Source organism: Ochlerotatus camptorhynchus, unplaced genomic scaffold (assembly GCF_037179485.1).
Source record: "Ochlerotatus camptorhynchus isolate MF236.1 unplaced genomic scaffold, CSIRO-AGI_Acam_v1.1 ptg000267l, whole genome shotgun sequence".
In the NCBI taxonomy this organism is placed as follows: domain Eukaryota; kingdom Metazoa; phylum Arthropoda; class Insecta; order Diptera; family Culicidae; genus Ochlerotatus; species Ochlerotatus camptorhynchus.
In genome coordinates this window covers 465,161-491,571 of record NW_027040757.1, presented here as the reverse complement: position 1 = coordinate 491,571, position 26,411 = coordinate 465,161, and the positions used below count along the sequence as shown (strand labels likewise).

General features: G+C 38.9%; 2 protein-coding genes across 3 annotated transcripts in view; both read left to right on the top strand.

Annotated features, from left to right (window-relative positions):
- Positions 1 to 16,545, top strand: part of eEF1alpha2 (eukaryotic translation elongation factor 1 alpha 2) — a 45,796-nt gene extending 29,251 nt beyond the window's left edge. For both annotated transcript variants that reach the window (XM_065227187.1, XM_065227188.1), the window contains exons 2-4: positions 4,756 to 5,671; positions 5,769 to 5,974; positions 14,566 to 16,545. In XM_065227187.1, the coding sequence (XP_065083259.1) occupies positions 4,849 to 5,671; positions 5,769 to 5,974; positions 14,566 to 14,925 (1,389 nt within the window). In that variant the 5' untranslated portion in view covers positions 4,756 to 4,848 and the 3' untranslated portion in view covers positions 14,926 to 16,545. The remainder of the gene's footprint in view (positions 1 to 4,755; positions 5,672 to 5,768; positions 5,975 to 14,565) is intronic.
- A 6,485-nt stretch (positions 16,546 to 23,030) lies between these two features.
- Positions 23,031 to 23,881, top strand: LOC135705485 (nucleolar protein 16). Its single transcript, XM_065227232.1, has 2 exons — positions 23,031 to 23,246; positions 23,316 to 23,881. The coding sequence occupies exons 1-2, from the start codon at positions 23,143 to 23,145 to the stop codon at positions 23,827 to 23,829; spliced, it is 618 nt and encodes a 205-aa protein (XP_065083304.1). The 5' UTR covers positions 23,031 to 23,142; the 3' UTR covers positions 23,830 to 23,881.
- The last annotated feature ends 2,530 nt before the right edge of the window (positions 23,882 to 26,411 follow it).

The window sequence follows — 26,411 nt, the reverse complement described above, 5'->3', positions numbered from 1 at the left end:
TCACTTTTTAGTGACTTGGTCCCTTTTTTAAGCCAGTCACTAAAAAGTCTCTTTTTTAAGGCCAAGTCACTAAAGTCACTTTTTCTTGTAATAAGTCACTATTTCAAACTTTTTTAAACATGAATTTATTTCAAGATTGTTCATTCTTCTGGAAAGGCCTATATAGTATTTTGATCTATTTTTGAACAAATCGAAGTTGACGACCTGGTCTAGAGTTTTTTTTTTAAGTTTAATCGTTCTTCTCTTCTCAGTGTTCTCTCATTTGGTTAAATAAAGTTCCCTGAGTTTTCCAGGTTTTTCCATATTGCCAATTCAGAGAAAAATTAGCATTTGGCGTCAGATTATCAGCTTTAATAGCATGCTGTGGCTGTCAGTTGCGTCGAATTATTTTCCCTGAAACGGCAATAACTTTGGCGGATAATTTCCATGTTTATAATAAGAATGCTATTTATGAAATGCGTTAAAAACATGTTTTTAAAGCAAACGTTTTTAAGACATGACAATCAGTTGTAAAGAAACAGCATTAGCTCAAATCCATTAAGTGTTGAAGTTGAACACTTACTTCATGTTAGTATGTCTAAGATCACAACATTTTTAATGTTTTGACGTTTCGTACTATCAACTTTAAGGAAGTTCTATTGATCTCAGAAAAGCTAGATCTAGAGATCTTGAGGGGAAGTCCCCGAAACTTTAGCCCAGACTATTAAATTGATTTAAAAATCTATAAGCGTGAGTTTAGACGAATTCAGGATAGTTCCATGAGGTGCTGAAATAAAATCGAGAACCCATAGGATGTTCCGAAAGATTCAGTACAGAGACCTTCAGAAAATTTATGAAAACTTCAGAAATATTTCAGGAACTTCACAGAAATCCAGAGAATTCCAGGGAAGTTTAAAGGTGTTTACGAGAATGCCATTTATTTTAAAGCAGAAGCGAGATCTTCATTAGGGTTGAGAGTTTTATGGAAGCTCGGAGAACATCAAGACAGATCAGAGAATTAAAGGGCAGCTCAAAAAATTTCAAGAAAATTGCAGAAATCGGAATTTTCGGAAACTTTGGTTTGCTCAGAGAAAATTTCTGGGACGCAATAAATATTATATGAAGATCCGGAGAATGTGAGAGTATTTCAAGGGTGTTATATCATCGAAATTTCAACATCTATAGAAAATTCAAAAATTTTGCAAAGTTGATTAGAGAACATCAACGAAGTACCATTAATAAAAAAAGAAAGGCGAGAATTTTTAGCAAGCACCGATATTTTCAAGAAATTCCAGAGAACATCTAAGAAATTTAAATATTTTTGATTGTTTCATTATATTCAGTGAAGTTCCGGAAGAGATGAACTAGCCATATGGCTAAAAATCTCTATAATAAAGACAAAAAAAAAGTGAAGTCCGAGTACTTCGAGGACGATTAGATAACATCAGAAAAATCCCATTAACTTAAGAAAATTTGCAGCAACTTACAAAGAGTTCCTTGGAATTATGGAATATTTCGAGAATTATATGATTGATCCGGCTTCAAGGAATTACAAATATATATCAGAAAATATTTACCGGAACATTTGATCAATTTAGAGAAATTAAAGTAAGCATAGAAAACTTCTTGCAGGGAAAATTAGTGACTTAAGGCAAAGTTCCGTGAGTGTTTATAAACTTTATTAAACTTAGGGAAAATTTTAGAACAAAAAGGCAATTAAAGGCAGTTGAATTGTGGGTTCTTCTTAAAAAATACTAATACAGGGCATTCTAGAAAATGTTAAGAAAATTGAGAAATATTTTGGGCAGTTTTAAATACATCAGGAAACTCTAGACTATTGAAGAAATTATGAATTAGTTTCGATAATTTGAACTTCAGACTTATTCATTATTTCGCTGCGGAGTGAAAGCCTAAAGAAGTTTCTGAATTTTCAGAATAGCTTCGAAAATTTCACAGAAGTACAGAGATATTCAGAAACATTTCGAGAACTTTATTAAAGTCTATGGAACTTAAGGGAAGATCCGAAAAATTCAGGAATTTTTGTGGACATTTCAAATATCTCAAATAAATTTAGTAAAGCTCAAAAAACAAAGGGAATTTCAGGGGAGTTCAGTTCAATTAGTTTCACGTAGTTAGCGGGAAATTTCAAGAAGCTCCCAGAATTTCAGAGAACTTTAGAGATGTTAAGAAAATTATTGAGGTTTTCACATAAGTCCAAAAGTTCACGCAAGCTTAAACATTTTTAGAACAGTTCAATTAAATTCACGATAGTACAACAAGCTTCATGAGAACTGCAAAAACTTTAGAGAAGTTTCGAGAACTTCGAGAAAGATGTTGATCTCGCTAATAAAGCTCCAAACAAAAAACAACAAGGAACAGCCCTATGGAGTTGTACGCACTGGTGACGTAGGACTACGTGGTCTTATATAATAAATCTTATTTGTTAACAGCAGCAGGAGCTTGTGTTTTGTGTAGGAATAGGAATTTGAGCGTTTATACTCTTTAGTATGACGCGCTTGGCATAGATGGCCCACAGCTTTTTCGTTGTGAACTGGAGAACACCACCACTAACCATGCGATGATTGAATAAGCACCGTTTGGTGAGACCGGATGGAATTCAACTTTGAAATCTGTGTTAGAAAAATCGCTTTTCGCAGGCAATCGGTGATAATTTTAAACATGAAACATTCGTGCAATTTTCAATAGTGATATTTTGAAAAAAAAATGATAAAGTCTTAAATTCAACAGATGCGTAGAAATATTTCTTATCGATTGGTGATAAAATTATTGAAATTTAGCTGAGTTATTGACGTTCAAAATCTTTCATAATTTTTAACATTTTCTATTTTCGTTTTTCACAAAGTGTCCCCCATATAGAAATCACATACGTAGTCCTACGTCAAAAAAACCTTCAAGAAAGAACGGATATCCTAAGAGCAGGGAAATAACATAAATAACATAACACTTTAGAAAAGAATCATGACCGTTAGGAAAAATTGTGAAAAGTTTAGGGAGTCCGAAAAAGTTTAGAAAAGTTAAAAGAAATGATGAGAAGTATTGCGAGCATCAGGTTAGTTTCTCAAACTACAAAAGAACTTCAAGGCAGTTTGACTCCAGATTCTTGAAAATTTCTTGAAGTATTATAACTTTTCAGTTCAGAATTTATAAATTTATGTATTTGTTACTGAAGATTAATCCATTCTGGATCTATAAAGTTCAATGTGTAAATGAAAAGAACTAGGAATATTTTTGTTTTATTTTAAAATGCATTAGTAAGAAAATTATTAAATTTCCTGAGAAATGATAAGATTTCCTTATACTTCCTGGTATTTTATGTATATATATATTTTATATTATTATTATTATTATTATTATTATTATTATTATTGTTATTCTTATTGTTAATATTATATGTAGTCACTTTAACACTCTTGGGTCATTCGTGCCTTGTCCGGGCATGAGATTTGAACTCGTGACTTTGGGCGTGAGAGATATGGATGTTAACCACTATGCCGGAGCCTTCCTCCAATTAGCACCCTCGTCCGCCGATCGTCAATCCGGATGCTCTAATTGGCTGTAATCAAACGAACACAGATCTGGAAAAAGGGCCTAAAAGTTTTTGTAAACAATGTCTTCTCTAGATGATTTCTAGAATGTCAAGAGTCACCCACGTAAACCAACATAGTAATGTTGGTTTGCGTTGGCGTTTTTTCTAGAAATAATCGAGAGAGGTCATTGTTTACAAAAGCTGTTAAGCCCTTTCCCCAGCTGTGTATTGAAATAATCGCATTGGCAGTACGACGTATTTCGACAAACAATTCGCTTCTGTTGGTTGGTCCACATCTACAGTACTGTTGTTCCGATTTTTAGCACTCATGTCCACTGCATATTTGCGGTTTGCTCGTGGCCGTTCTCGTGGTACATGGCGCTTTCTTTATTGCATCGAACTCGTTAAAAAAAATGACATGTGATCGCAACAAAAACATGTGCCTTATTTTGTTGGAAGTAGACCTTATCATGTAACTTATGATTCTCGCTGTCTCTCTATGATTTGATTACATATTTGGAAGCAATTGGCAACAAGTTACACTGCTTTAACGGTCAAAACAATTAATCCTTGACTTTTGTTGCTTGTTTGTCTCCCGTTTGTTTGTAAACTGGTGTCTTAAATATATACACCTACTTTCATATGTGCCCTATGGTTGTTTATCAGCCTTTCGTAAATATTTTTGAGTGATAAACTCCCGAAAGCATGTCGGTGTCCATGCCTATCTATGTAATGTTGTAATCGGATTTGTCTACCTATTTCAATTTACAGTAGCACATAGCACACCCGCTGAGACACTCGCCTGCCATGCTTTTGTGATGATCGGTTTCACCACAAACAAATGCTCACCGAAAATATACTAACAACATGTGGCAACATCAGAATAGCCATAGTAGAACACTTATCACCCGGTCAAATCTTTCGCGCTTTCGGCCGAGCGCTCACCTTTGTCCGTTTGGTTGCCATTCGAGTTTACTGGCCGATCAGTTCGATGGCAGATTTCGGCTGAAACGGTTCCCTTCAAAATGAAGATCTTTCACATTGCCCTTATGCTGTACTTTTGTTGGATTTTGATGGTATATTCCAAGCAGATCACTGCCAAGTTCAAGCACATAAAATGCGAAGAAGAGGAAAAGGTTGATATAGGTTCTATGGGGGGGAGGAACATCTGCATCAAGATCCCGGTACTAATCGTTGGTGTTTTCCTTTCTAAAATTTTCTCATTGCAGATTTTCGGTAAATCCTACGAGTGACTGTGTGAAATAGCACGCAGAGCCGAACCAGATCTCAGTTAGTGTCGGTTGTGTTGAATCAGCAGCAGAATGGGTAAGGAGAAGATTCATATTAACATCGTCGTCATCGGACACGTCGATTCCGGCAAGTCCACCACGACTGGTCATTTGATCTACAAGTGCGGTGGTATCGATAAGCGTACCATCGAGAAGTTCGAGAAGGAGGCCCAGGAAATGGGCAAGGGCTCGTTCAAGTACGCCTGGGTCCTGGACAAGCTGAAGGCCGAACGCGAACGTGGTATCACCATCGATATCGCCCTGTGGAAGTTCGAAACGGCCAGGTACTACGTCACCATCATCGATGCCCCTGGACATCGTGATTTCATCAAGAACATGATCACCGGTACATCGCAGGCTGATTGTGCCGTGTTGATCGTTGCTGCCGGTACCGGCGAGTTCGAAGCCGGTATCTCCAAGAACGGCCAAACTCGTGAACACGCCCTGCTGGCCTTTACCCTCGGCGTCAAGCAGTTGATCGTTGGTGTCAACAAGATGGACTCGACCGAGCCTCCGTACCACGAGGCTCGCTTCGAGGAAATCAAGAAGGAAGTCTCGTCCTACATTAAGAAGATCGGTTACAACCCATCTTCAGTTGCGTTCGTTCCGATCTCCGGCTGGCATGGTGACAACATGCTCGAACCATCGGAAAAGATGCCATGGTTCAAGGGATGGGCCATCGAACGCAAGGAAGGCAAGGCTGAAGGCAAGTGTCTGATCGAAGCCCTCGACAACATCTTGCCCCCGTCTCGCCCCACCGACAAGGCCCTGCGTCTGCCCTTGCAGGATGTCTACAAAATCGGCGGTATCGGTACGGTACCGGTCGGTCGTGTTGAAACCGGTGTCCTAAAGCCAGGTAATTCTTTCTCCTGTGAATCCCGAAAAAATCAAACCTATAACTAACACCCACATTTTCACCCGTTTATTCTATCCCAAATTAAAAAAAAAAACAGGCATGGTGGTCGTGTTCGCCCCGGTCAACATCACCACTGAAGTCAAGTCGGTCGAAATGCACCACGAAGCGCTGCAGGAGGCCTTGCCCGGTGACAACGTTGGCTTCAACGTCAAGAACGTCTCGGTTAAGGAGTTGCGCCGCGGTTACGTCGCTGGCGATTCCAAGGCCAGCCCACCGAAGGGTGCCGCCGATTTCACCGCTCAGGTAAGTCTATAGTGATGCGCGTCGAGTATTTGCTAAACAATGCAGAAGTGCAAGTGGTTGAAAAGTGACACGAAATTAGAAGGTGTGCGGTCTCTTTCTGAAACATTATATAGGGAAAGTGCAGAGTAGGAAAGTCGTCCCAAGTATTGAGTTTAGAGTTGGTTGGAAATGCTATCTAACATGAAGTTTTAGTGTGATAATTTATTAGCTAGATAATGGTCTTAGAAGAGGATAGGTAGATAGTTCCGTTAGAGTACGGCAGTATGAAAATTGAATAGAAGTTGAAAATGAGCGAAGGGCCATTAATGCGACAGTGCAAGTCAAGACATACTCCAAATCTCCGCGTACATCGTACAGGTTACGCAAAGAGTGTGCGTTTGACTTACACTGTCGCATTAATGGCCCTTCGCTGCCGTACTCTAACGAAACTATCTACCTACGCTCTTCTAAGACCATTCTCTAGCTAATAAATTATCACACTAAAGCTTCATGTTAGATAGCATTTCCAACCAACTCTGAAAATCGCAAACTTCGCGTATGAAGTAACATAAAAACACTTTGAATGTATTGAGTTTTGTTTCTTGAAGAATGTGTCTATGCTCAAACCGCTCAGCACACATTGCAAGCCAGGCTGTTTGCTCAGTGTAGCATACGGCAACGGCAGGTGGTTATGTTGAAACATATTTTTCCCGTTCGGTCTAAACATAAAATGTAGACCATCCGAGAACGCAACAACATTGACAATATCTATCATTGGGAAAGATAGGGTAGAGAACTACTTCGGCCTAATCGCCCTTTTTGGGCCTATCGAGCAGAAAACTTCAAATAAATCCATGATATCAGAGTTAACAAGTCAATTATGCGTTTGGTACGATACTTTAGTTTATAAGCTACCGAACGAAGTCAATAAGAACGCGTGATATGAAGGTTTGTACCCATTATTCCCAAAAACAAAAGAAGCGCTCGGACCGAATCAATTTTTATCTTCATCCGATAGGCCGAAGGGAATTCATTGGCGCTTCAATGGCGTTTCCTTTACATTAGTTTTTACAGAAATTTTGTTCGAGTCTCAACGTCTGTTCTCTGTGCCAAAAATAAGTCTCTCAACCGATTGTCATTAAATATTCAGGGAATGTAATCTATATAGGGGAAGTGGCTCTAATGTTGGCCATTTGGCCATCCATTTCCCCTATATAAAAATGAATTTCCGTCTATCTGTCTGTCTGTCTGACCCTTATAGACTCGGAAACTACTGAACCGATCGGCGTGAAAATTTGTATACAGGGGTTTTTTGGGCCGGAAAAGGTTCTTATGATGGTTCGAGACCCCTCCCCCCTCAGCAAGGAGAGGCTCCCATATAAATGAAACTGAAATTTCTACATACTACTCGAGAACTAATCAAGCAAATGGAACCAAATTTGGCATGTTGAGGTATAAGGAGATGGTCATAGGAAGTAGCCCCTAAGATAAGAGGGGAAGTGGCTACGTACAATATAGCATGCATTTTTTTAATCGGCGCATAAACTCAAGCTAATATTGAATCCCGAGCAAGGCCGGGCACACTCAGCTAGTACTGTTTAAGTTTGGTTTACGTATCTTTATTTCACTCTATTTCTTCACCAAATCCAAATGCCCGAACTTTCTTCTTGATTCCACCCATACGGTTTTGTACAACTGTTGAATCGTTTTGTACAACTGTTGAATCGACATTTTTTTCTGCTTTCAACCATGATTTCCTGCTCCGTAGTGACAACTTTAGGATGCTTACGGAGCTCGTGCTTCATTATAGCCTACATAGTATCTTTCGATCGGCCGCAACTCCGGTGTGTTTGGGGGATTGAGATCCTTCGGCACGAAATTGACCCCATTCGTCTCGTACCACTCCAGAACGTCCTTGGAGTAGTGACAAGAGGCTGAATCCGGCCGAACAATTGTAGGAACATTGTGTGATTTGAGAAACGGAAGCAGTCGTTTCTTCAGGCACTCATTTATGAAGACTTGGCCATTTAAGGTTGTAGTTGTTACGAAAGGTTTGTCCGTTTTCCGCACGAACAAATCGCCTGCCAAATCATGAATTTCTTGGGGAACTTCGACGCTTGCTGTTTCCCGAGGGACTCTGAAACATCGAACTTGTCCTTCGCAATCACATACTGGTTTCCCGGAATTTGTTTGAAGTCCGCTTTTACGTATGTTTCATAGTCCATAATACAGCAGGGTGATTTTATCAACAATTGTATGTAGGGCTCACGTGCTCGCGTTCTATCTGCTCGTTTCTTGGCTTTCTGCACGAAACTTGTTGTCATGTGCAGTTTTCTCGCGACATCCCGAACGGAATAGTTGGGTTTGCTTTTCAAGGCAGCAACCACTAGCTTGTGATCTTCAAAGCAGTACGGAACACGTTTCCTTGTACTCACTTGCTTCCGATAGACAGTTAAACCAGAAAGGTAAGACCAGAAGGTCCCCAAGAAACGTGCTCAACTTCTGGCTCAGCTCTGGTACTCTCTTCGGTCCCAAGCTAATCGATGCACCCCTCGAAACATAGGAAAATCCACGAACCCCTAATTTTATCTGTCAAACTTTCATAGCGAATCAAAACAAACAGTGTAGTACTAGAATTTCGACTAGAATGGAGTACGCTTATAGATGTACTTGGGACCAATAGGCTAGTCAAGAAGTGAGCCAATTTAAAATCGTTAGTTTCCACCGGTTGGTTAAACCATGTTAAACGTTCTCCGAAACGTTTTATAAGACGATAAACAGTAGATTGTTGGATTCCCAACATCTTCCCGATGGCTCGGTGCGAAAGATGTGGTTTGTTGAGGTGAGTGTGCAAAATTTTCTCACGCACATTCTGTTCCTTCGACTCCATTTTCAAAACTACTAGAAAATGCACACGCTGAGGCCATCTCACCCGAAATTTAATTAAAATGAACCCAAAGGGCAAAATGTTATAGCTTTTTTAAAGTGATAACTGTGGACACCCTTTATTTAGTAGTAGCCATTTATAATCAGATAGATCTCAATAAAATCAGCTTTAAGAAAACCACCGGTTTATTCACTCGGCTTTATTAACTACTGTTTAAATACACGCGAAATAATTGGAACATTTTCCGGTTGACTAACCATCACTTACCAATTGCTGTTAAAGTACAAAAAGAAAATTCAGCACGAAACAAAAAGCGTTCACAGAAATTCCGTTCTAATTAATCGATGGAAATCGTTTCTGCACTTACTGGCCATCAGATTTCGCTAATGCTGTTTGTGGTAACATCTATTGGAATTATGTGTAATTTCCGATAGATGTTACCACAAACAGCATTAGTGGAAGCTGATGGCCAGTAAGTGCAGAAACGATTTCCATCGATTAATTGGAACGGAATTTCTGTGAACGCTTTTTGTTTCGTGCTGAATTTTCTGTTTTCCGTGAGTTTTTAACAGAGGACAGTACCGTCAACATTCTAAGAAATCCCTTTTACAGACTTCAAAATAGAGTCACCTGGGTTGCTGCCATTGTTTTTGGAAATTAAGAAACCATTAGATGGTGTAATCCCAGACAAACAGACATATCTCTTCACTCATTTAACAATTGGTTTAAATTGTTGTTAGTTGGCAGTGTAGCCACCGGTGGAAACTAACGATTTTAAATTGTTTTACTACTTGACTAGCCCATTGGTCCCAAGCAAATCGATTAACGTATCCCATTCCAGTCAAAGTTCTAGTAGTACACTATGTTTGTTTTGATTTGCTGTGAAAGGTTGACAGATAAAATGAGGGGATCTTGAATTTTCCTATGTTTCGAGGGGTGCATCGATTAGCTTAGGACCGAAGAGAGTACCAAAGCTGAGCCAAAAAGGTTGAGCACGTTTTTTTCGGGACCTTCTGGTCTTAGAGTTACCTCTATGGTGTAGCCACCGGTGGCTCGCAAAATCACTTCTGTGGAGTTTAACGTTTGAACACTACCGCCATCCTGTTGAGCACAGCGCCCTCCACAGTTGGCGATAGTGTTATGGACGATGTATTACCATACAGGTAACTCTAAGACCAGAAGGTCCCGAAGAAACGTGCTCAACTTTTTGGCTTAGCTCTGGTACTACATTCAGTCCCAAGTTAATTGATGCACCCCTCGAAACATAGTAAAATCGACGAACCCCTCATTGTATCGGTCAAACTTTCACAGCGAATCAAAACAAACATAGTGTAGTGCTATAATTTCGACTAGAATGGGGTACACTTACAGATGTACTTGGAACCAATAGGCTAGTCAAGTAGTTAGCCAATTAAAAATCGTTAGTTTCTACCGGTTGGTATTACTATCGTCTAATGTAAAGTGTCAGTTTTGATCTCATAACTACTGACAGCATGGCGCCACCTATGGGGAAAAAGTTATTCTAAAAAGATTTCAAGATTTTTGCGATTTTAAAAGCGAAAACATAAATATAATTGCTTGCGTAGACTTTCCAAACGTGTAATTAAATGAAATAACAGCCCTGAAAATGCCTAAACAACCCATAAATCACAACAAAAAATTGTTTAAGGAAGTTAGATTCTGTTAAGAGGTTTCAAGTGGCATAAGACCATTGCAATGCTTCTGTCAATTTAGTTGAAAACTTATTTTGATATTCGCAAATTTTTAATAATTTGAAACTCAAGCTAACTAGCAAAAAATGGTCAATAGCTCTTCTCTTATGTTACGCGAGAAAACATGACCTCAGGAAAGTGTACTCGATATTAAGGACATTAAGGACTGTTAGGCCGTTCGCAATGCTGAGTTTCAAAATTGTTTTAAACTACTCGTCAATTCTATAATTTGAAACTGTCAAAAATAAAACTGCAACACGATCAGCGCAACGCACAGTTCTAAAAGATGTTTGTAATCATCAAGTTCCATAAACTTTACTGTTCTCTATGAAATTCTCCGTTTTTTATTTGTGAAGCTCTCGAAACATCTCTAACACATCCAAAGAAATTTGAAACAGAGTTCCAATCGTGTTTCAAACTCGCTCAGAAATAAAACAGAATAGTCGAGCAGTTGCAAATCTGGTGCAAAATAGTGCTCGAATAATGAAACTGCAACTCAGCATTGCGAGAGGTGCGTTTCTGTTCAAGTTTCAAATTGAAACAGTCCTTATAAAATACAACAGCATTGCGAACGGCCTTAGACTGGCTCAAATTTATATGGGAGAAAAAAATGTTCAGGTTTTTCATCGGACCTCCAAATTTGTGTCTTGAGATGAGGAAACCACTCCTTGAAAGTTTCACCTCATTTGGTTGTAGCGCGGGCTGGCATTTTAAGTTTTGCATGAAACTTTGCATAATTGTTTTTTATGGTCAATCATTCACATTTGAGCTAAAATTTGGCTATTTTCAATATCGCTTAAAACTTGAGAATGAAGTATTCGGACATTTTCAACAAATCAAAACTCGAAAACGTCGCTTCTAATCTAAATGACATCTGAATGTAAAATATTCAAAAAATATTGACGAGGGACTTGTTTTTGTTATTTAACTTTTAAGGGGTCAAGCCTACCTACCTGTTATCACAAACGAAGTGACAGACGACTAACTGGCGGAGAAATCAATTAAAATAATGTGGTTTGCTGTAATAGAATTTTCTTGGCAGCTTGTGCCAGATGGGATAGTATTTTTGTTTTGGTTTTGCACAAAGTTGATTTTGTGTACAATGATTCTTTGACAGTGTGCAAAGAGTGTATCATTTTGTAATTTTTTTTATGCATGTTTAGCACCAAACGGAATGTTATTATTACTTATGGCTTCCAAATTTATTTACCTTTCCGTACGCACCATAAGATTTGATAAAGAGAAACCAATCGTTGAGATATTGTCAAAAGTCTAACACTGCTTCTTGACGCCAAACTCGGCCTACGGATTCTAAACTCGGCCTAACGCATTGAAACCCCATTGAAACGCCAATGAATTCACTTCGGCCTATCGGATGAAGGTAAAAATGGATTTGGTCGGAGCGCTTCTTTTGATTTTGAGAATAATGTGTGCAAACCTTCATATCACGCGTTCTCATTGACTTCGTTCGGTAGCTTATTAACTAAAGTATCGTACCAAACGCATAATTGACTTGTTAACTCTGAAATCATGGATTTATTTGAAGTTTGCTGCTCGATAGGCCCAAAATGGGCGATTAGGTCGAAGTAGTTCTACCCTACATTAAATTTTGTTAATAATAAAGACTTGTGCGGATTGCTTCATGTGGGCTATGACGGACCTTTTAAGAAACTTTAAAGTTGCTAAGAAGTTCCACTGGGAACTTGTTCGGATCTTTGTTGTGGCCATGTTTTCAGCCTTGCCTGAAGTTCCTAAGTAGTGCTTAGGGATGCTTTTTGGAACGTTTTTTGATTTTCAAGTTGCTAGGAGTACGCATCGGAACTTTTTGAAGCCTGAAGTGCCTCGTTCCAACACAACATTTTGGCTACTTTAGAAACTGTAGAAAGCACTACAGTTTCTAAAGTAGCCAGAATGTTGTGTTGGAACTTTATATGCACTTTATGGAACTTGAAAGTGGGTTTTATCGTTGAATGCAGAACTTTTGGTTGCTTGGGAAGAAAGTGCTGTTAGAACTTTATTTGAATTTTATGGAACTTGAAAATTCTGTCGGAAATTTATTTGAACTATATGAAACTTGAAAGTTCTGTCAGAACTTTATTCGAACTTTATGGAACTTAAAAGTTCTGTTGGAAATTTATTTGAACTTTATGGAACTTGGAAGTGAGTTTTATCAACCGGTGGAAACTAACGATTTTAAATTGTCACTTATTTATGTATTTTAGTTTTTCTCATAATAATAGCAAGCAGAGATGTTATAGTCATAAAATTTCTGATCAATGGTTTAATTTACACAACATTGAGGAATTAGAACGAAAAGAGGCTGAATATATAAGGAGACGACATGTCAAAGTCATAGGAAAATTTATTCCAATTGGCAAATCAAAGTTGGCACGCGTGGAGAATAGAAGAACTATGAAAGTCATGATGGTTTCAAAATTTTCCTCGGGGAGGTATACGAGTACAATCTTAAAATGCTTTTATTTTGCAAATGGAGTATTTTATTTAAATCTGGTTTGTGCTACAGTGGTAGAAAAGCTAATATCTATGTATGCACCTAAAAATCTGAAAAGAATTTTTTTTTCTATATTATATGTCTATTGAGTAGTCCTTAAGTTTTCTACTAATGTAGCATCAACCAGATTTAAATAAAATGCTCCATTTGCAAAATAAAAGCGTTTTAAGATTGCACTCGTATTACCTCACTGTGTAAAATTTTGAAACCATCATCACTCTCATAGTTCTTCTATTCTCCACTAGTGCCAACTTTGATTTTCCAATAGAGCAGAAGACCTGTCAAATGGATAAAATGTCGCCTCTTTACCCAATTCAGTCTCTTTAGTTCTACCACAGAGGTAACTCTAAGACTAGAAGGTCCCAAAATAACGTGCTCAACTTTTTGGCTCATCTCTGGTACTCTCTTCGGTCCCAAGCTTATCGATTCACCCCTCGAAACATAGGAAAATCCACTAACCCCTCATTTTATCTGTCAAACTTTCATAGTGAATCAAAACAAACATTGCGTAGCACTAGAATTTCGACTAGAATGGGGTACGTTAATCGTTTGCTTGGGACCAATAGGCTAGTGAAGTAGTGAGCCAATTTAAAATCGTATGTTTCGTATTGATTGTTGGTTCTACCGTTTGTGTTGTGTGAGATAGACGATGGTAGCACGCGTGTACGAATACAAACAGACTGTCGCGCACGACAACGAAGCGAGTGTAGTAAAAAACGTCAACTGTTTCAACCCCTGCCCGGTACGCCGCTCGTGAATGCATTTTTTAAAAGACGTTCCGCGAAGGTCACGCTGGCACGAGCAAAAATTATCTAAAATCATCACACCTCGCAATTTGAAGAGCAAACGTCTCAAGATCTACGAGGTGTATACATCTGAAAATTTCAGACATTCCTTGCTTCTCCGCAGCAAACAACAAGTAGGAGTTTCAGCTACGTGCATTCACAGAAACCTTATTATTTGTACATGTGAAATTGCGAAAAAAAAACGCCGGGAATCACCTTAACAATCAGTCAATTCAAGTGGATTTAAAAAATGTTTTTGACAAAATGGCGGCCTTTGAAAATCTTAAAAACAGGTAAAAACTGAATTTTTTGATTGTTTACCCAAAGTTACTTGAAATTTCTTACCGTGTATATTTTTCCTGAAAAGCAATTATTTTTTTCCTACAATTTTGTATAAAACGTCATTTCGACTGGAAGTGACGTTTTCGAGTTATGATTTGTTGAAAAATATCGAATACGCCATTTTGAACTTTTGTGCGATATTCAAAATGGCCGAATTTTAGCTCAAATGTAAATGATTCACCATAACAAACAATTATGAAAAGTTTCAGGCAAATCGGAGAAATTCGAGCCTGAAATTCTTTTTATTTATTTTTTTTGCTATTTGGCCTAATGTTCAATAATGTCCGTGCTATTTTAAAATTTAGAGCTATAATTATTTAACTTTTCCATAGGAAGACAATAGTTTCCTGACACTTTTTCTCACTCCTTTCCAGGTCATTGTCCTGAACCACCCGGGTCAGATTGCCAACGGTTACACCCCGGTGCTCGATTGTCACACCGCCCACATCGCGTGCAAGTTTTCCGAGATCAAGGAGAAGTGCGACCGTCGTTCCGGCAAGGTCACCGAGGAAAATCCCAAGTCCATCAAGTCCGGCGATGCCGCCATCGTCATCCTGGTGCCAAGCAAGCCGTTGTGTGTCGAGAGTTTCCAGGAGTTCCCACCGTTGGGACGTTTCGCCGTACGCGACATGCGTCAGACCGTCGCCGTCGGTGTCATCAAATCCGTAAACTTCAAAGAAGCCTCCGGTGGTAAAGTAACCAAAGCCGCCGAGAAGGCCCAGAAGAAGAAATAACTAGAGACACAGGAACACCCGAGTACAGTAGTAGCGGTAGCAAACGGCACTGCTAGCAGCACCAGCAGCAACAAGAACAGCAGCAACACTACTCTTACCACTACTGCTACAAAAGATAAACCAAAAAACCAATTCTCAACATTATTATTATTGAATAATGATGCCCAAATGTGGACTTTTATTGACTGTGCAATCCAGTCGGCGGTTGCCGTCAATAGAAATCATCCATTATTATTAAATAATAATTTAAGAAGTAATATTAATCGTAAACTACAACTTAATAATAATCGTAATAATTTAAAGAAAAACACTGAGAAAAAAATTCAGGCCGGCTGGTGCATAGAGGATTTTATTGGTAACTTTGCTAACAAAACCACAGCAACAACAACAACAACAGGAACAGCAACACGCTCATCATCACCATCATCGTCATCCCTATTGTCTTGCTTCAATCAGCTGACTACCGTTTCGTCCCAATCATCGGTCCTTTCCTCCTCCAACAACAACAACAACAACATCAGCATAACCAGCAGTAGCAGCAGCAGCAGCAGCAGTGATCACTACCCATCTCCATCATCAGCATCATCTGCAAAGAAGACTAATTTATTTTATCACCATAGAAAAGCATTTCGAAGGAAAGAAGACAACAGCATCAGCAGTCTGCAACAAATTGTCGCCAACATTACCATTATGATCGCCATCTCCGTTGAGTATCTTCTTCTCGCCATCACCAACAACGCTCTGCTCATCACATTCACTACTGCTAGCTTAGTTGGTTCTACTAATTTTGAGACCGCTTGGTCATGATAAGATCGTAAGACTATAAAACGAAAGCATATACTTACCTAAGGTTTTGGAACGATTTTAATTTTTAAGTCACACCTGTGTTTAGGCATTACATTTTTGTAATTTTAAAAAAAGACATCATCTGATTTTTGTTCCAAGTGATCATCTGCTTATGAAAAAGAGAAGTGAACAAAATAAAGAGAGTGATCTACACAATAGAGAGAAGATAAGAAATTGGCTGATTTGTTTTTTGCAAACTATTTGTGATATCTACTGTTTTCTGTAATAAGGACTATGTTTTACCCGAAAATCTGATTTTCAAACCGATGAAACTGAAGCATAAAAGACACCTGTTCCCCTTGCATTGCAAAAAGATAAAAAGGAAAAACTACACCATCATCATCATCAACGTCATCATCATCATCATCATCATGCTGCTAGATGTGGCTTTGGAACTTGGCGTGAGCATTCTCCTGTGGAACGCACATTGTGAAAAGTTGTTGAATGGATTGCATTTCACGCACATTTATGTCGATCCCCCTGATGTTTAGTGTAGTGTGCAATACCGGATCTCCGTCATAGAGAATGCCGGGTTTACCTTCATCATTCACATACACATTCACAAACACACAAATCTACACAAGAAATCCTTTCGTACGAGTCAGGAATAAGCAAAGAAAACCAAAAATGATGATAATTTCATGGGAAAATTCTACTTAAACATACACATGGATGTAGCAATATGCAAGCATACCTACTAAATGGAGAAAAGTACTACAAATAAAAAATGGGAAAAATTGCCAATAAAAATCAAGACAAGGCTTGAACAAGTTATTGGAGTTTTTGCTCTAGGAATCCGAAAGCCTTATCAAACTGACTTATATTGATTGTTGCGAATCTCGATGGCCCTATAGAGATCTCCAAGCGCAATCTCACGAACACTAAAATCCAACATCCATATATAAAAATGAAGAAGAAGAAGAACAAAATGGTATCGCGATATAACCACTACTTAAAAAGGTAGCGCGCGGTCTCACGCACACTTTTGTGCATCTGGAGAACTCTATTCTGCAAAGTAGGGATACGTATGCTGATTGTAGAATATTTCACGGAGTGCTCCATTTCGCGGAATTTTATTTTGATAACTGACTTACTTTTTATCAACGGTTTGAGTTGAAGATTACGAGTACAGGAAATCTCGAAAGAACTAGTTTAACTCAGAAGGAAAATTCTCCTAAAATTATCAAATTCAGATTTCGCATTGATCATTCAAATTCAAGTTTGCCAAAGTTCTGAATGTACCGAACATATAGAACTGATCATGTTTAAAAGGAGTTCTTATTCAGATTTCTTATTTATCACTTCAAGTCAAATTTTTCTCAAATTTCAGAATGTCCCAACAAACAATTTGTGCTGAATAAAGGCTGAATAAGCAACTTTTTAGCTGAAGAAGCATAGTTTTGCCTGAATAAGCTCTTATTCTGCTTCCAATGTTTGTTAGGGTACGTTATAGCTCGAAAGAACTGTTCATGTTTTAAACAAGAAAAAACTAATACTAGAATTAATAAATTCAGATTTCGCATTCATCATTCTTATCCAGATACTCAAAAGTTTCCCAATGTTCGTAATTACAGAAAAATTATAAAAGATTGCTCATGTTTAAAGAAGGAAAATTCCCAAAATCATTATTAAGATCAAATCTAGGGGCAAGACAGCTTTTGATCATGAGTTAAAACCGAGTTAATTTTGAGTAACTCTGACTAGATCGAGTTATTCAAAATTCAATACAAGTAGACTCAGCAACCATGTTTTTGTTGTGCTGATTTCCCAGATGTCAAACAATATCATCTAAACGCGTTTCATACCGGATCATCTCTCTCAAGTTTTGTAATTGTTCGTCCTCCGGAAAAACAGTATAGTCCATCATTTATCGATTCGTACCGTGTAATTGTTCCATTCTATTTTCAGATTATAAATAAGTCTTCTAGTCGCACATCTATGAGTAGTAACTTGAAGAAATTTAGCTTTCCTGACCCTCGACTGAAATAACCACGGCCCTCACAGTATTACAACGATTTGTACTGGAAATTCAATGCAGCAGTTCAATGTAGTTGTAGTTAGAGATAATATTCGATTATTTCAAGCATAACTTTTCAAAAGGACGTATGTAACATTGGATATGAAATTAGAAACATTTGATAGCAATGTCTATATGAGATTATTAAATGCTATTTAAAAGTTAATGCTATTTTTTTTTAATCTGTTTGTGCTATTAGTTGGATAAAGGGATAGCGTTTAAGAGAATTGCGAAAAATGTCGAGTTTTGCAAACACGGACAAGACTATTGATAAAACAAAATCATACACCTTTTACTTGTGTACTACTCACATACACCCTGATTGATTCGTCGGTCTCACATCTTGATTGTTACATACACCCTGCATGATTCGTCTCTTTGACAGAAGGGTTTTCACATACGTCAAATCAGATACACCGGTATTTGTTTTGCGTGAAGATACGTCGGCAGCTCGAAAAGCATTGAGGAATTGTCGGTTGGTTGGTTTATTTACATAACTACCCAGAGTTGTGAAATAATCGATGTTAAAAGCGGAGATGAGAGGGTCACCGCATTATCTGCTGTCAGATGTTATACGTTTTGTGTTTTTCGTATTAAGAAAGCGTTGGTCAGATTGGTATGTGTAGTTCAATATTAAAGTGCAATTTTATTAGATTACTTTTGAAATAATAAACATGTTGCTCCCGGAAATACAAAAACAAACATACAAACTTGACGCATTTGCTGATTGATAGTGGTTGCTTTGTTTTTTTTCACATACGACGCTTCACTGTGAGTGTCCCAACAAACATTGCATGTTGAATAAGTGCTTATTCAGGCAAAAATAAGCTTCTTCAGCTAAAAAATGGCTTATTCAGCTTTTGATCAACTCAAATTGTTTGTTGGGGTATCTGCAGTTTTTGTGTAATCATCAAATTTTAACAGTTAAGTTATGTTGACAATATAAGGGTGTATCAACACCATTTTAAAAACAATGAAAGAAGGACACAAAGGGCGTTCATTACATATATTTTCCATAATGCATTACAATTTCAAACCTTGTTTTTCATTAACTCGTAGGAAAAGCATGGATTTTATATTCGGTTAGATGCAAAATATCGATTTGTTTATTTTTGCGACTTACGTCCTTTTGAAAAGTTATGCTTGATTTTATTATATTATTGCAACATTGTACATTGTATATTATGCATTAAAAACACAATATGCCTCATTAGTGTACCATGGCTCGACGACAAACACAACTGTTTTCAGAAGGTTTTTCAATAAGGAATTCCATGTTGCCGATGATTACAATTTTCAAATTCAAGCATGCGGATGGAAGACTTAATTTTTAAATCGGACCAATCGCTTTGGGTAGAAATCTAATTTATTATTTCTCTCCCATGTTACTGACTACAGTTTTTGTTTGCTATAAATTTTGTCCAAACTGTTACAAAAATATGCATCAATACTTTTTAAATCCGTGCCATGTGATTGGGTATTCAGGTTCTTTTTATAACAGTAACGGTGAAACCATAGAGGTAAATCTAAGACTAGAAACGAAGAAACGTGCTCAACTTTTTGGCTCAGCTCTGGTTCTCTTTTCGGTCTCAAGCTAATCGATTCACCCCTCGAAACATAGGAAAATCCACTAAACCCTCATTTTATCTGTCAAACTTTAATGGCGAATCAAAACAAACATAGTGTAGTACTAGAATTTCAACTAGCATGGGGTATGTTAATCGATTTGCTTGGGACCAATAGGCTAGTCAAGTAGTGAGCCAATTTTAAATCGTTAGTTTCCACCGGTTGGTGAAACTGCCATACAAGTCCACCACCAAACTGCTATTTCGCTTTAAACGACGGTATACTATAGGCAGTCTTGCTGATAGGATAAAAACTGTATTATCAACCATCTCTGGAATCGGTTCCGTAGCCTCATGACAAGCACTCGTTGGGTTGCCGTCGATGTTTATTCAAACTGATGACAGTTGACCTGATTCCACTTGTTGACTACTTTGATCACTTTTGAGTAATTATGAGTAACTCAAATTTACTCGATTTAAAAATATTAGCTCGGAGTACAGCTGGCTTGCCCCTAGGATCAAATGCTGCTTCAGTCATTCCGCCAAACGAAACTCCGTGGAATCAGAGTTACCTCTATGGATGTACTTAGGACCGATAGGCTAGTCCACTGTGAGCCAATTTTAAATCGTTAGTTTCCACCGGTTGCTAACGATTTTAAATTGGCTCATTACTTGATTTGCCTAGGGGAAAAGTTGGCTTCGGCAATACCTTAACCTATTATCGTCAGGGGGGTAAACAACGTCCTTGAGAGCTCAATTTTGGCATGTGGATACATTGTGTTTCAGATCAACTATTGGCCAAATTTTAGTGCGCTAGGACCTAGGCTAGGACTTTGTTTACCCCCTGACGATAATAATAACAATAGAGCTTATTGTATTTATTTTGCTGAGATTCAGTAAAACAATTGTCGAGACTCAGCTAACAAATAACATTTTGCTGAGATATCAGGCTAACAAACAGATATTTTGCAGAGATATTAGCAAAAGTAAATGCCGAGGTAATCGGCTGTTGGAGATTTTACCAAGCTAGATTAAGTGTTTGTAGATTCACGGTAAATTAACAGCTTTACGGTGAATAACTAAAACTCATTAAAATTGAAAACCGAGTCTTCAGTACTGATTATATTTTACTGAAACAGTCATCAACAGAAATTTCAAAATTACTGTTCACACCAGTAAATTGAATTACTTTAGAGCAACCGTAACGGTCGTTGTCATTTGCGCGACTATTTTAACAGCGCACAGCGTTCGCATTTTAGTTTAGTCACTCTTCTCCACACCGGTCGCTGCTATCGCGGTTATCAATTTACTCGCCGTAGTCCGTACCGGTAGTGAGCATTTTGACATTTCTACGAATAGCAACCTTTCTCCCGCGCTGATATCGCGCTGCTAAATTTGGTAACGCGCTTCTCACCGAGAGGCCGACTGCTATTTTGGTTACTCGTCTGGCAACCCCCGATACGGTAGCTGCACTATAACGCTGTCCAGACTGGAGAGTTATAACATGTTATAACGGTTGTCAAATAATTGCAACACAGAAACCACCATCAAGATAGCGCTATAACATGTTATAACTCTGTAGTCTGAACGTACTATATGATGAGGGCTGCTAAAATGAGTTTAGCAGCGCACCGTTACGGTTGCTCTTATTCGAGTGTGTTGGTGAGCTTCCGTTTAATGTTGCCTGCTTTGTTTGTAACTCACACAGTCGCGCCAGTAGAGACGAACTTGGAATGCGTCGGCATTGTTTTCATTTTCTTCTGTCGTTTCGCATTTTCTCATGATCATACTGCAGAAGTTGTCACTGTTTTCGTTGTGCTTTTCATCATCAGCAACGAGTGTAATGTCGTTTTCGTTTTTGCGGTGTAGCTACACCGGTGCTACACTGCCGTATACCGAAATAATTTAAGGTGTAGATATAGGATGCACCTTTGTTTACAAACAAATTATGTTGAGCTGTCAAAGACTCGCGCTTATTCCTGCTTACACTACACCGGTGCTACACCGCAAAAACGAAAACGACATAACGTTTTGCTTGTGAGCAGCGACCATTACTGGTGATTGTTGATTGCCATGGCTCTACCTCTCACTGCGTGACAAAACGTTCTGTCAACGATAGTCGGTTGATGCGTAGACGAGTGTTACGTGAGTGTTGTGATATTTTGCATCACTGGAAACGACTTCCAACATTTACGGAAATGGGCGCAGTTTCTGTACTCCTGCATCGACTTTCAGGTGTTTTATTAGCTTTAACCAAACACCTTGAATTGCATGCGGTAGAGCTCCAGACTTAAGCACGCAATCTGACACTCCAAGAATGAACATGATAATTTGAATCCCTAAATAAAAAGCATTATACAATGCGAATTATTTTATTTATTATTATTCTATTCACTAATATCAACCGATAGAAACTAACGATTTTAAATTGGCTCACTACTTGACTAGCCTGTTGGTCCCAAGCAAATCGATTAACGTAACCCATTCTAGTCGAAATTCTAGTTCTACACTATGTACAGCTTGGGACCGAAGAGAGTACCAGAGCTGAGTCAAAAAGTTGAGCACATTTCTTCGGGACCTTCTGGTCTGCAAACCTAAAAAAAATACCATGCGCGAGCGATAACCCAAATGGTTGAACTATTCAACAAATGGTGATACCCCGAAAACGTCGTAAAGCAAATTAACCATAACATTTTTATTAGGGAAGTGCAAATGAGAGGCTGAACTCAATATTAATAAAAAAAAAACAACTCAAATTTGGGTAGTATTTTTTCTCCGTGTACGTACGGGAACAATAAAATTTTAATATTTATGGTGGTAAGCTCCAACCGGTATTATCCTCGGATTAAATCCCGATCAAGAATGTCCGGCTGGTTTGATGTCGACATCAGAGTTAATCAACATAATTCTGAGCAAACATTTTTCAGATCATACAAACAGGGACGGTATTAAAAGTTAATCCGAGTTGGAGCTTACCGCCATTAATATTATAATCATTAATGTACACGGTAATCGCAAAAAACTCTTTTATGGCTATAAAGTACGCATTTTTGAAAAAAAAAAACGGGACTACACAGCAAAAAAAAGTTGTTGAATATTACATCGAAAGTGCTGCAACCAGGTCAATCCATTGGTTGTGTAATATCACATTGTACGATGTACATCGATTTTGCGAACAAAATTACTTCCATTGATGTAATATTGTATCTGCTTTTTGCTATTACATCAAGTATTACATCATTATTTCATACATCAGCTTGAATAACGTTGATCGATAACACATTTTTTTTTGCTGTGTACCCATAAATGACTAAAATTTTTCACATTTATGAGTAATTACTAGTATAAAAATTAATAAAATTTAGCAAATGTTCATATCAAATGTGTAAAAAATACACACATTTTAGGTGTAGTCCCGTTCTAGCCGAATATGCATATATAATAAAGTATACTTTATTGTCAACATTGAGTCCTTTATAGTCATTTTCGCGTATTTAGCGGTTTCCGTGTACCTCTTCGATGACTGTATTGAAATAATCGTGTATTCTCAAAACTCAAACCTAAACTGGGAGCCCTATCAACCGGTAGCGGCGGTTCCCATTTGAGAACTGTCAAAAGTCGTCTGTATGTTTACATCGTTTTCAACACGTGCGGGCTTACATTTTTTAGCAGTTTGTTGTTTCTCGATTGTTATTTAACTGGTGAATTTTGTGAATTTACAAAAGTTTTTGTAACGCTGTCCCAGCAAACTTTCGACTCATCCGGTTATCTAGTACAAACGAGTTCAAAATGGTTCGCAGATTGAGGAAAACCAAGAAGAATCAAAAGTTCAACTACAACCGAAATCGCAAGCGGCTGAACAGAAAAATGCACAGTACTGGCCATGTAAAATGGTAAGAGCTATCCACGAACCACTGGTATTCCAATTTCACTCTAAACATCTAAATTCCCACCGTTTCCAGTCCGGAGATCAAGGATGCGATGGACTTCCGGAAGAATCTCAACACCAACATCAAGGAAATGGGACTGGCGTTCGATGTGAACAAAACTATTCCGGTACCGAACGCCAAGCAGAACCGTCTCAAGCTGGCCAAGTATGTCAACGGTTTCCTGGAAGAAGATGCATTCGAAACAGAAGCGGACGAGCGGAACCCACCTTCCAAGATTCACGTTGCCGAAAGGTTGGAAAAGGATTCCAAAGAGTTTGTGGAGATTCGATTCCGGCTGTCGAAGGGCCAAGTCAAGTACATTACCGGACTGATAGATACGTACGGGTTCAACTACAAAGCGATGGCCGCCGACAAGCGGAACTACGATCAGGAGACGTGGCGTCAGCTGAGGCAGAAGGTGCGTCGGTTTTTAACCATTCCGCAGCAGTGTACGCCGTATCTGGAGCAGAAGGGATGGCTGGATTGCGATATGAACGATCCAAGCGATCCACGGTGGAAGGAGTTCGGCACCGATGATGAGGAGTGATGAAACGATATAGGTATGATTTACTTTTCTTATGCAATACATGTTAAGCGAAGATTGTTCTATTTATTCTTGTGAAAATCCTGTTTCCTAGTAACTTTTGGTCTAACCACCGAAGATGTTATGTCCAATTCCATGTCTAACGAATTGATCTGACGAAAATCAAAATACAGTGAAGGCACCATATTCGATGCAGTTACGCGACATGCTGGGTGATTACACTGGCAGCAGTAATGCGCTTTTTAAAGAATGCTGCATTGTATTTTAAAGTTTAGTCTTTTTGTAATTCCTTTCGGCTGCTGGGACATCTCTGCCTGGTGGGGGCCCTCCCGGTTCCCCCGGTGTAGAGCTCTGTCTTATTCAGATTTTAATGTTGTGTCTTTAATATGTTGTGTAATGTATCGAGCCAGGAACCAATTTTCGGTTGAAGTAAACACTGTAAAAAATTACTCTGTTGGAGGTCCTCCTTCTGAGGCCCCACCTTTCATGGACGAGATGAACTAGCCTATGGCTAAAATTCTCAAAAATAATGCTTTAAAAAAATGTCCAAACCTACCCAAATCCGTTCGTATTTTGCTTTGTTTTGGTATTCTTTATGGCAAAATAGTGAACCTTTCATGAGCATTAACGGCAAATAACTCACCAACATTGGCGGACCGTGAGTTCCAGCCCACCTGTAATTGCCCACCTAGGGTCGCACAGGGGTTTTCCCAAAAGTACGGCATTGATTACGATCAGGTGTTTGCACCGGTGGCGAAGCACATTGACATCATGACCGCGTACCTGTACGGCGTCGTGCTGCAGGAGGAGATATTCATGAAGCATTCTCCGGGCTACTCGAACGGCGTTCCAGATACCGTGTGCTCCGTTGAATGATATGGGATTTCATCGATCATCGGCTGACCCGTGTCTCTATTTGCGAATTGTGGACGGTGCACCGCATGGTATTTTTATTAGGGATGTTTACATATTGCCTTACGTGGACGATATCGTTGTCGTGTGTATAACGGAGCAGGAGTATCGAAGATTGGTCGGAGCTTTGAGCAAGCACTTCAAGATTGCGGAGACTGGCGACTTGAAGTTTTTCCTTGAGTCAGAAATCGTGCTGAAGATTTTGTCGCGGTTCGACATGGAGAATTGCAAAGCCTCTCGCGTGCCGATGACCAGCGGTTTCATACAACAAAAATAGGAGGATGGAGACTCATTGGCAGATGGACAACAGTTGGACTATTTGTTCCGACACTGCGCACTGTACCTGTCACATTGAACTTCATTCTGAACACGCTGACGATGCTTCAAACACTGGATTCCCGGGACGCGTCGTGGAAAGCACTTTGGAAGCCCTCGATCTCTCCGACACGGTCCTGCATACCGCTGCCTGCGCTCCTCAAAGTCGTCCCAGACCCGTTGTTGGATGTAGAGAGAGGGTCTTCCAGCCTGCTCTAGTAGGCAAGTACTACGTTAATGTTGGATTGCTTCTTCCTGATGTCTGTTCGAATTCCAGTGGTATTGTATGCAGCCTTCCACCACGGCTCCATCGGCCGACAACGCATCTGTTGCAGTTAGCGCTGTAAACGTAGCTCATCTCCTGCGCATATACAGGGTGCGTGACGAATTTTTGCAGTAAATGGCATATTTGAGAAAAAATACACCAGTTAGTTATTCTAGCAATGAATTTTGTGTGATTTATTTTCTTTCGCAACATATGGAAGTTGTAAGTAAATTTATTCAAAAAAATTGCCTTTCCTTTCGACGACTGTAGTTAGACGCTTCCGGAAACTGCAGCATGCACGTTTTAAAATGTTTCGATCCATAGATGTCATCACTGCCTTGATTTTAGATTTTAGCGACTTAAGTGTGGTGTGAGGGGTTATATTGGTATCCCGTTGGACGACGCCCTATACAAAATAATCCAACGGATTGATATCGGGAAATATTTTCCGTAAGCCATTTCTGTGCTTTATTAGCAGTATGAGCAGGTGCTCCGTCTTATCACTTTCCCAAGCCTTTTTTAATATTATACACTGTTCTTTCAGACACATTTACCGATCGAATTATTTCTTTCATGCATACTCCGGCGCGCAACAAAGCGACAACGGCTGACAGATTGCTCTCTTGTTTCGACATCTTTACGTTTACTCAACATTGTTTGTTTAAATCTTACACCTAACAGTATAAGCTATCCAGTGCTGCCAAATATATCTAAATCATGATGCACAAGCATGAGAAATTACTATTTGAAATTTATTGCAAAAATTCGTCACGCACCCTGTACTACCAGAATGTTAGAGGACTACGGACCAAGGTAGATTCGTTCTTTTTGTCCGCTAGCGAGTGCGATTATGATGTCATTGTATTGACGGAGACATGGCTCGATGGCCGTTTATGCAGTGCTCAACTGTGTAGCCGCACGGTATTTCATTCAAAGGAGTGCCGTTGCGGTTCTACTGAAAACCTCAATAAGCCCAGAAAACTACAAAGGTGGGGTGAGCTCGATCGTTCACTGTAAGGGAGTAGCTTAATCGCCACCTCGTTAGAGGACTACTCGCTCGGATATCAATTGCCCGGGATGAGACTCGTTAAAG